This window comes from Gambusia affinis, linkage group LG17, assembly GCF_019740435.1.
Source record: "Gambusia affinis linkage group LG17, SWU_Gaff_1.0, whole genome shotgun sequence".
Taxonomy (NCBI): domain Eukaryota; kingdom Metazoa; phylum Chordata; class Actinopteri; order Cyprinodontiformes; family Poeciliidae; genus Gambusia; species Gambusia affinis.
The window spans coordinates 17,763,649-17,775,835 of NC_057884.1; the positions used below are offsets into that span (position 1 = coordinate 17,763,649).

Genomic DNA, 12,187 nt, shown 5'->3' on the forward strand with positions numbered 1-12,187 from the left:
AAAAAGTGAAATGTCAAGAAAGAAATCTAAATGCCAAGGTGGGTAAAGTGTGAATCAATTTAATGCTACATGCTGGTAGGAATACTATGCAAGTAATCTTAGTAAAAAGCTGACTGGTACAGACAAAAAGACAACATGCTTTTTTTTTTGGCCTGGCACCTAAAATAATTGCCATGAAGTGACACGTGAAGTTCTGGACAACATTTGGACATCATGCTTGAGGTACTTATTTTAGCATTCTTCCATACCAGCCTCAATATTTTCAGAAATAATTTGTGTTGTAGTAAACTATTTGGTGAAGCTGAATATTACTTATTCTGAAATTTGATTGTGCTGCTATATTTCCTGTTGTAATCTTGCCGTGTCACAACTTCATTCCACAACATTACTACAACACGATGAATAAGGTGAATAATTTTGGATGGACTTCTATAAAACATTTTTAATTGCGATATGTACAAAATTAATTTGTACTCAAAACTGACAACTAGGATGAAAAACTGTATTTGCAAGGTTTAGGGTCCACAGCTGGCCAAGCATAATTAAAATCCACAAATCCCCTCTGAAATGGTCCATGATGAAAGGTTGCTGTCATCAGGGACCATTGATGTTCTATTTGATGTTCTAAATTATGTTACTCATTTGTTTGTAGTTTATAAAGACAGAGAATAGCTTTGTTTGGAAGTTTTGTCCACACACACTTAACTGAATTACACTGAATAATGTTGGAAGAGATATTATCAGTGAGTCGTATCAGAAGAGAAAGCACGCTAGCTTTAGCCTAGCAATTCCACCCATTGTTGTACAATGTCAGCACTTCTGTTTAAATCAGCTACTGTTCTTATTATTGTTTGACTTTGCTTTACTGTTTAGTTTGTAAATACAGCAGTTTTTTTTTTGGTAACAAATCAGTGATAACTTATTCATTTCATACAAATATGAATATGCTTAGATGTTAACAAAAAGGATTTTGTTAACTATTTGAAAATAGTCAACATTTTAAATTTTGAAAAACTTTAATACAGATTTTATACTAGATTTATATCTAGCATCCTACTGTGCCAGCAGTGATCCTAACAATCCTTTGTCAGCCGACCTGGAGCTTCAATTTTACCTTGGAGTTTAAACCAGAATGCTTAGGAGAGCTTTAATTGTAGTGCTGCCAACTTTTAGTGGAAGCATGCATCATTTTGCAATTCCTCTTTCCTTTTTTTTTTTTTTTTACCTCTTTTTCTTGCTCTCAGGAGTGATGTGAACATTCAAGATCCTTTAATCAGTGTCCACTTCTTTTCATCTTGTTTATTCCTCATAATTATGATTTATGAAGGGTAATTTGGAGCCACCACAAACAATATAAGACAAATTTAGATTCTATTTCTCAGGAGTTTGAGGCCAACCAACTTTAAAGAAAACAGTTGCCGAGCTGATTTTTAGATTAAGAAAACCTTCTTGGACTTTAGTAGAAAAACAATGTTTTAATTATGATTCACATAAGGAGGAAAGAAGATTGACGAGTAATCTAATAAATGATGTCTAGCAAAAGTATTCACACTCATTGACATTTTTCACATTTGGTCGTATCTTTGTTTACGGGCATAACCTAATATATTTGTGGGGGTTTTAAAATGTTGAAAAACTCCCAAAAAGGTTTCATGTGTTTGTATTCAGTCTCACTGTGTCTTGTACCGTTCAGCTCTAAGTCTTTGGGGTATGAATCTACCAGCTTTGCACTTCTTGAGACTGAAACCTTGATAATCTTCCTTTGCTATGTAAAGCTCAGTGAGATTTGATGTGGAGTGTATGCGAGCATCAATTTTCAAGCATGGCTGCTGATTATCAATTGGATTTAGATCTGGACTTTACCTGTGTCTTTTTAATCCCAAGATGATTTGATGTAATGTTTTGATCTAAATGAAGCTATTCCATTGCAATTGGTTTGTTTTCTGCTTAAAGGATAACTTTTTTTCAGTCTTTAATTGTCAGCAGCCTAAAGTAAGACTCTTGTAGCAAGATGAAAACCAAAGCTCTTATTTTCTAACCTAACCCTGCTTTAATCTTTTCCAGAAACCTATACCTGAGCTGACGTGTTACTTGTGTTTCATGATGCTCTTTGTGCAATAATGTTCTCTGGCAAACATGTGAGTCTCCTCACGAAACATCTGCGTTTATACATTCAATTACTCACGTGTAATGAAGGGTTATGGCTAAAATTTTACATTAGATTTTTATTTCACATTCTTTTAAAAGCTGTCTGTAGAATTATGCTCTACGTTTTGTCCATCACATAAAATCCCAAACAAATACACAAAATAGGTGGTGTATTATGTGGTGTAATATGTGATAAATATGCGACTTTTATCACATATTTAAATGATAAAGATTTAAAAGTGCAATGACACCAAGTATGAATTAGTTTAACAACTTGACAACTGAATGAGAGTAGAGTCTTAACTTTTTGGTGTTAATATAACTTCATTGTTTTATTGCAGCCAGCTCTTGTGCAGTGAAACATATTTACTGATATTTGATGGATTTTGTCAAGTCAGAGCGGAAACTGCTTAATAGGTCAATATTTTGTTGTGAACCAAAAACAATTATTACACTAAGTTATCATCACACAATCTATTTATATAATAGGAAATAGAAAGGGCACCAATTATGGAGTTATTATCTATTTACTTTAAATCACAGACTGTTGTGATTTAAAGCGTATGTTATATCTTTGGAGGTAATTTTTTTAAAATTTGTCAGAGTTAAAGTGATATGGCCAAATCTGTCTGAGCTTGAGCTTTACTGAGGAGCTCTCAAAATCAAAAGCTATTTTTACCAGAGGAAAAAAGTGGCAAGAAAAATCTAATGAGATACTCCTAACATCAAAGCTTACAGATGACATATCTGAATATAAGAACATAAGAAGAGTTTCATCTTAAAATGATATTTCCGCCTATCGACCTGTGCTCACGGCATGGTAGTGGTGAAAGATAGAACATTTTTGAGATGAGGAACACTTTATCAGATGTTTTAAGCCCCAGGTCATATAATAACCACAGCGGTTTCAGGAGGCTTAAGAGTCCTGAAACTTATTTCCATTAGAGTTTTTTTTTTTTACTGAATACATTTAATAATAATAATAACAACAACTAATAGGTTCCTTATTGGTAAACATGCACAACATTCAACTACGGGTTAAACATACTTTATTATTTGGGTTTTAAACTTATTTTTGCTTTTTTTTCCCTCCTTTTGTGATTATATACAGACCAATTAAAGTTGTCAGTTTCTTTGATAAACTGATATATGTTTGAGTAAAATGAGCATTGTTCTTTTATTATATGAATTTTATGACTTATATGAACATACATGTTATATGTACTTTTATTGTACTGACAGAAATTCCTAGCAAAAAATTTGATGTTTATTTAAAGAAGTTCATATTCATTTAGAAACAACAACACCAATGTTTTAACTCAGGAAGAGTTCAAAAATCTAAATTTAGTGGAATAACCATGACACTTTTAATGGGGTTCAATGCAGTAGTCTCTTTTTTTTCCACAGCTGTATACCATGTATATATATATATATATATATATATATATATATATATATATATATATATATATATATATATATATATATATATATATATATATATATATATATATATATATATATATATATATATATATATATATTTTTATCCATAAATACAATTTTTTTATTTTTAAAAATAAACTTTTAGAGAACAGTTTCAACAACTGAAATTGCCAAACTTTTTTGTGTTGCAGTGTAGACAATTATTTCATAAAACAATCTGCTTGCAATCCATTTTAGGAATAGAGATGCAAGAAATTTAGCATATTTTGCAAACTCTAAATTAGCCAAGCTAACAATCCACATTCCTTGGAGAGGAAGTTATTATTGAGGGAAGTGGACTTTAAAGATTGTTTTTCTTCAGTATCAGAGGCCTGCAGGGAAGATGCAAACTGCTTCTTCCATGTGTCTTTAGCAACATTTTCAGCAGTTAATTCAGGCTGCTAACAGGGAGTGAAACTTTATCAGATAACATAAAGGCTGAATGTACGCACTAAAGCAAAGTTCTGTTTCATCTGTAGGAGCTTTCAAACTTTATCTACCTGGGAAATGCTGTAAGCCTTTGTGTGTCTTCTGTCGAGAATCCTTCAGGACTCTTACATTAACTCTACGATTTCTTAAAGGCCTAAAATGTTTCCTGACCCATGATATGCTGTCCTCTCGTTTTCCTTCTTCTATACCTAGTAGTTTGGTTTGAGGTTCTATATATAAATATCTATATTATATAGATATTTATATATAGAACAGTAATGGCTAACTGTGCCAATTGTGCTAATTGTTAATGTAAGATTTCAAAAGCTTAAAATTCCACCTAAGAAGTTTTGTTTTTGTTGTAAAATCATAGTGAATCTCTGATTTACTGCAGTTCAGACATGTAGATTCCTCTTTTCTTCTTACACGCTTACCTCTGCTACTGCTATTAATTATTGATTGATTATTTCAAAAAGGTTCCTGCATTGTTCCAAGTAATTAATGAATGATTTAACAGTTTAAAACCCCCTTTCCTCTTAAATGTCAAGAAAGACGCACTAGATTTTGATTTTCAAAACTCATCATAGAACATATTAGTCTTTCACAAAATGATGCTCTTCTGTTTTGTGGCATGCAAAAAAAAAAGAAGAAAAAAGAAAGAAATATAGTTTATTATGTAAACTAGAAATTGGCTACAATAGTTTTGGGAATCAAAGTTTTACCAAATTGGAAATTGTTCACAAAAAATCTTAGATCGCTGCATCACAAATCAGCATCTACTTCACTTTCAAGAAACGAGACCTGTAATCTTCTGCTCCCCCCCGACATCAACATGTTTAGCTATTCTTACCTTGAGATGGATAGCACATTCCTATATTGCTTAGGGAAGGACATTTCAGTGTAATTTGTACACATTTCTGGTGCATCCAGTTCAAGGGCTTAAGTACCGAGTCTTGTAACTATTGATTTCATTTTTTTCCGTGCTCCTACACACCATACCTCTTTTTTTATTACAAATAATCCAAAAAATATGTCATATAACACCATACCATCTCTTCTAATGCAATTATATATATATATATATATATTGTATGTGTGTGTGTGTGTAACTTCTATAATGGAATTTTATGAAACAAGGATGACCTCCCATTTATTCATATCTACCAGCATGCAGTAGTTTTCTGTAGCACATGCCAATAATTCACCAGTGAATAATATCTCCTCCCCCATCTGTCAATTCAGATGCTACTTAAGCCAAGACTTGATGAATCATTTGAAATTAAATCTTTGAATCTTCAGAACCTACTGGTGTTTTTCACAAGATACCGAACACCCTGCTCACTATATAGTAAAATGTCCAATTATTAATAAGGCCTTTTTTTTGTTATTGTGTAACTGGCATATTCCTTTGTTCTGTGATGACTAATAATCTATTTTAGTTTCAAACTACACAGCCTGCTAAAACTGTAAAACTAGCCCGTGTGTGTGCCTAGTGCAGACTACAACCAGTTAGCTAAGATCTAAAATCAGTTTAAATGATTATAATGTGGTTGCAGTAAGAGTTAGCCTTTTACTGAAAGGGGATTTTGGTCTCAATTTAGTTAAGTCTTGTTTTGGATCAAGGGAAACCTGACCTCAGATGTCTCTCAGATTGTGTTTCCCTTCGTGTGATCGATTGGGTAATACCACCTCTTTCTCATTATTCTCGGCCCCCACAGAGAGATGTCTGCTTAGACTAATCTCGCATTGCTCCCCAAATGACTTTTTGTTTCTTACCTTTGTTTTGCATCGCCAGGTAGATAAGTTCTGAAAATCCCAATGTTCTCTTTACTCAATTGAGTCTCTTGCTTTTTGGCTGCTTTTCTTATTGCATCTTATTTCACCTGCCCCTTTTTGTTTGCATTTCATCAATAATGTTTACTTTCTATTCATTTAAACTGTCTGTGGGCTCAGTTTTCTACTTTCGGCTCAGTGTTTCATGACAAGCACAAAATATGGATTTTAAAGATCAACTGGAAGCACCCATGATTTCATTTCATTATTTCCTTTTGTCCCTGTGGTGTGTGTTTCCAGCTTGATTCTGAAAACAGTTTTAATTGGTCATCTGAGAATATTTTGACCTGCAGACATTTCTCCAAACTCAGACCAACAGGTCTCTGATGATTTCTTTTTTTTTTTCTTGACGTTGTTGTTGATATAGTTAGGAAATCTTATAGGTTGTAGTTTAATCAAGAGCACTGATCGTAGCCAATTAAATTCTAACCTTTTTGCTCTTTGCTGGTCAAATCGTATCTACCGCAGACTAACAGCTCTGCACCTGAACAAGATTATAAACTGATACTTTCAGATTTAATGTTGTAAGGAATATTATTATTATTTTACTGTTTGCATTCCTGTACAATAAATGCAAGACCCATCAAAGTGCAGTGCAGTGCTTGCAGCTCAGTCATTCCACATGGCAGCAGGTTCTGAGATGTGGCTAATGAGATAGTAATAATTTCTGACTTTTAGACAGCATGGGGTTATGACGTGAAGGAGTGTGATTGAATGAGGTAAGTCTGCAAGGGTGGGAGGTCTATTCTCATTACCATAAAACAATCTGCTTGCAATCCATTTTAGGAATAGAGATGCAAGAAATTTAGCATATTTTGCAAACTCTAAATTATGGAGACAAGTCACATGGACTTGTCTCCATAATTATTATGTATATTTAATCCCCACATTGTGCACTCTACCTCAGTGTCCCTTACTGTTCTAAGTAGAGATGGATGTGAAACATACAGAGAAGTTGAACCTTTAGTGCAGAGTGGAATCATTTGAAATTAAATCTGTTTACTAAGCAAACGCCCTGATAAGGATTTCCTGATCAACTGATCAGAGTTGCTTAAAATTACAAAATTAGTCAATATAGGATCCAGGTCTGCTTCAGCAGTAAAGTCATTTCCACTTTATTGTAACTTTGGCCCTCTTAATACACACACCAGTGACCTTCTGGACATTACCACATCGTTTCTCTTTCTTTCTTTCTTTCTTTTTTTTTTTACCGTGACAGATTGTTGGCCCAGCTTATGTTTTCAAAATAGCCAACTAGAGTAAAAACTAGAGTTCCGACAATGTGCCATGTGAAACAGGCATAACCTTACAATGTGTGTATAAGCATAAAACACACACAGCTACAATATTTAATAAACTCACATCTTGATCCAGTTTACAATATTCCAAGAAGAAAATTTGATAGGCTCACAGTAGCATGTTTTCCTTCTGTTTTGATATGACTAGTTGATAATTTGGCTCATAGCACATTTTCAAAATTCAGTGAATTATATGTAGATAAAACTTTGAAGGTTTTAGAATTTAATGACAAATTTTCTCGCTGCGTTTGAACAGGTCATGAAACCCGACACCATCAGATAGGACACTGTGGCAGCCAGTACAGTCTCACCTTTTCTGTGACGTCATAAGGGATGAAAAACATTGCTTGAGGTTGTTAGGGGAAATAACTATATATGTTAGATCAACACCATCAAAAACACCATTTCTGACCCCTTACACAACAAACCATGCTGTGAGATATAACCTGGCTAACACTGATATAAACTTACATCAACATCAACGACTGGGAGTCGACTTTAATTAAGAACTTTAAAAAATAAAGGAAAATTACAACAGATAAAAAACTGACAATCATGAAGTGTAGCCTATATATCTTTTAAAAAAGGACCAATATTAGTAGGAAGGAGAGTCTTTTGACTTACCTCCTGTCTGTCTCACTATTTCTGACAATACTCTGACGTCAGCATCAGATTATTTTCTCAACTCCCTCAGATAATTGCCTTCTAAGAGATTGACCATTCTATTTAGTTCCTGATTAAAAATGGGTCCCATTCCTGGCACTTGGATGTTAATTGATGTCACTCATTCGCAGGCTGATAATTTGACCAATAGGGCATTTAAGTTTGGAAAATTGGCTCTCGGCTGGAACTGCCATCCTGTATTTTCAGTGTGAATGAATGTGAGATTATATGGTCCATATTTTATTCATAATGACACTCCAGAGTTCAGCATGATTTCTAGCATGAACGGTTTCGGTAACATTTCCAGTACATTTATGGTCTGGTGTTTAACGTTCAAATAGTACAAGTAGCGGGGAAGAGAAAGAGAAACGTTGCTCAGTAAAAGCAGTTTTTGTCATTCTTAGTAAATGACAAAAAACTGTTTTTCATTTGTTTAAAGGAAAGGAAAAAACACAACAAAACCTACCTATTTAATGTAGCTTGACAAAAGTTTTAATGAGCCTAAATGTCAAGTCAAAACAACATACTGAAGTAAAAACAAATAATTATGTCACATCTGTGCAAAGTTCTGCCAATGTAGAGGGGGTTATCTGAAATCAACTTGGTAAAATAAACTAAACTAGTGGGAGTATAAAATTGTCAACTAAATTGTTCATTTTGCTGACATAGAGTAAAGTTTGCAAGACAAGGACATTACCTTTTTTCAGGCTTGGTAACAGTTGGTAGTTTGTCATCGGTGAAGACAGAATTAAGGGCTCTGTGTAACCTCTGGAAAACAATCAACACATCCTGTTATGAATTTTAACACCTAAATGTTTTGTCTTACAAACAGCATGTTCAACAGATTAGAATATTTCAGTAACTCAATTCATTGAGTGAAAAACAGATATAGACTAATGTCTTCAAGCTTCAAGAAATACAAAAAAAAAGATATATATATATATATATATATACATATATATTTTTGTAGTAACTGTTCTTTTATATATTTATATATAAATATTGTTGTTTTCCATTCACATTTCATCTGACAGAAGAGGAAATGCTTGTGCAGGTTCCAACAAGAAGGACCTTAGCAATACAGTGAAGTCTAAAAGTACCAAATATGTAGCTTAAAAAAAAACCAGTAAAACTTCTTAAAGTTCAACTTTTGTGTGCTTTTGTGCATTTAACAAAAGCAATAAACACTTCAAAAAACAAGTCAGTTGTACTACAGTAACAACTGTAGTACTGCATGTTACTGCAATATACTGAGTTATTTAATAAATACTATTTAATTGAAAACTTAAAGAACTCACAAAGGTGTGATGTATGCTAACCAAAAGTACCACTAAATAATTAACAGTGAAATTTACAAACCTCTGAGGCACAACAGTATTATATCTTAATTTTTGTACTTTAACATTTAATTTTCTTTTGCTGACAGCAGCTGTCCTTTCAAAGACCTTTTCTAAGATACCCTGAGAAATCTTCTCCTGGTAATTGTGAAATAGTCTACTAATGTTTCTGTTTATTTCTTCTGTTCAGTTCAGTGAGTCGGTACCTGACTAGTGTGCAGCCAGTATTTGGAGCGTGGCTCCTTGACCCTCGGGATCACTAGCTTGTACACAATGTGTTCCGCTATCGTGGTCAGAAGAGATAAGGCCACGCCTACACACAGCATCACAAACAGACCAGAGAAATGCCTTATGCCCATCTGCAGTGTCTGGTGAAAGAGGGATAGAAAAAGTCAGATGTAGAGAAAGAAAGTTAGTGAAATGCAGAACCAAGCGGGAGACTTCAGAGCAGAATAAAGACATACCGATTGCAAACTAACAGTTTACATGAAGGGCATACAATGTGACAACTATCAGGAAAAAAATGACAACTCAGCAAGAAGTCTTGTTTTTCTCTGCAATGCTTTGCCCAAAGCATCCAAGACATTCTGCTTGATAGTCCAGCACAATAAGACATTGGGCAATGATGTTGCTTGTTATGTTCGTCTCTCATCATTATTCTGAATAAAAATAAGCTTAACTTTCAATTTGTTGTGGAATCTGGTTTACTTATTCAACAAAAGGATAAGGGAAAAAAATTTACATTCACTTTTACCAAAAAATACCCAGAACCATCATCCCCTAATGTTTTACCTTATTGACTCTCATATGGATCTAAGCGACTTGCAAGACTGAATCTATTGGAATTTCAATTTCATCACAAACCTCAATGTTTGGCAATCCGAATTTAAGGTGTTAGACATTTCACAATGGACCACCTGTTGCAGTTTCTGCAGCTCTGCCCGCATTCTCATAAGAAAACTATTTACTGCTGAGCATGAAGTAGCTTGTGATATGGTGCCAGCTACAGTGATTACATTATAAAGTCCAAAATACATGATGGATTAGATCCATCATTGCAGTATGTTAACTTGGCCAGCTACCTCTGATGAAACTTTGCAGAGTGGAAGCCCAAGGTTCTGTAAAAGTTAGACAGGACAGATGATTGCTGGGGAAGAAAATCTCACAGGAAATGTTCTTCAACAAGCAAATTGTTTATTGAACCTTGGGTTTATATTGTTGGGACAGAAGAAGAGTAGTTTTAGCAAAAGATTGTGACCAAGCTTGTTGGGTTAGAGAAGATACCAGGAGGAGTATCTGAATCTGCTCCTAGGATAAAATAATATTGCATAATGCATCACTGTGCATTCCATATATAAAATATATATTTATATTTCTAATAGTGTGATCATGTTTCTCAATTAAGATTTGAGCCAAATTTCTTTATATTTTAATGTCCTACATTAAACTCATCTTTATCATCAGTTTTCTCTAAATTTATTGAAGAGTTCCGTGACGTTTGACCTTCCTAATTAAATAATATTTAATTTATTACTCAAGAATCATCTCTTTTGGAGAGTTTGAGGGCTGGATGAGTGATTCATTAGATTTCCCCCCCTTTTTGTAGCGTTTTAGAATCTCCAGGCTTAATAAAAAAAAGTACAATACATAAATAAATAGAAAATGCTGAGTAGGACTAAACCGCTCCAGGCTGCTCGGTAATTCATGCTGCTTATATCCCATTAATTTCCTGCTGATGTTGTCCAGCTCTCATTTCTAGTATATAAAATGTAATGCAGGTAACACAGAATCTACCTTTACTCTTTATTTTGTAGAATTTATCTGCCATTTTTAATCTATCAGTGTACCCTCATGTGCTCTCTGCAAGGTACCTGTGTGGAAAAAGTTGTGATATTAAGCGACAGACAGATAAAGGAGAAAAAAATATATTATCCGAGCAGCTGTCTCTGCTCTAACTTGGCGGAGGCTAGGTTGTGATGCTGAGAAATGAAATGCACCTGGGGCAATTTAAATGTCTGCCACAGAAGATAGAATCTACAGCACATCTCAGTGGCTATGCACTAGAAAATGGCTCACTTTGGCGTTACCGACTGTTTGGCATTGCAAAATACAGTTTCTCCTACTGATATGACCCTGCTGAATTATTTACATTCAGACTGCATATGTATTGAGGTTATGCTGTCTTTTGCAGGCACATTTTATTTTATTTTTTATTAATTTGACATAATCATTAACAGCAGAACTTAAGCTGACAGTCATTCACTTCAAAACACACAATCATGCAGAAAAAATAATTACAAAGTTCCCCCGTGTGCACTTTTACAGAGTCGGGAGCAATTTTAGAAAACTACAACAATGTGCCTGGTTGGAAAGATGGCCTGTTTGAAAATGGATAACTGCTTGGAAATTGCAGAATAGCACAGACCATGGAGCATTGATTGCTTGGAGAGACATAGGTAGTTTGACAGCAGGAGAGTCAGAGGCCAGTGTCTCAATTAGAGAAGAGCAATTACTGTGTAAGGAGGTTGTGGAGAGCAAGGAATGGGTTTTCAGAGTTGGACCAGAAAGCTGGTGAGACTACAAACCAAATCCCGTGTCGAACGACCTAGAATGGAAACATTTCTATTTGTTCATGGGCCTTCCAACAGTATTCACAACCCTTGAACCTTTGTGATATTACAACCATAAAGATCAATGTGTCTTATTGAGTATGTATGTTCAAAATGAGGGGATGATTGTGAAAAGGAAGGAGAAGAAGGTGTGATTTTCATAATGTTTTATAGATAAAAGTCTCCATGTGTGGGACGCATTGAAGGATTTGACATAGATCCTTATTTGACTGAGTCACTTTAACACCATCGGAGTTTTGTCTTTGTGTTTACGGTTGTTTATGGTGAGCCTTTATAATGTTGCAATGGCTTTCTACTTAAAAAAAAAAAAAAAAAAGAAAAAAAAAAGATTTGTGCATGACTAACTGTTGCTATGCCAGCAGAT

General features: G+C 34.3%; 1 protein-coding gene across 1 annotated transcript in view; it reads right to left on the reverse strand.

The window, feature by feature from the left end:
• The window catches only part of grin3a (glutamate receptor, ionotropic, N-methyl-D-aspartate 3A), a 51,492-nt gene that overhangs the window by 1,754 nt on the left and 37,551 nt on the right, over window positions 1-12,187 (reverse strand). The window contains exons 8-9 of the mRNA XM_044096367.1: window positions 9,400-9,561; window positions 8,554-8,624 (exon numbers count right to left, since the gene is read on the reverse strand). Coding sequence (XP_043952302.1) covers window positions 8,554-8,624; window positions 9,400-9,561 — 233 coding nt within the window. The remainder of the gene's footprint in view (window positions 1-8,553; window positions 8,625-9,399; window positions 9,562-12,187) is intronic.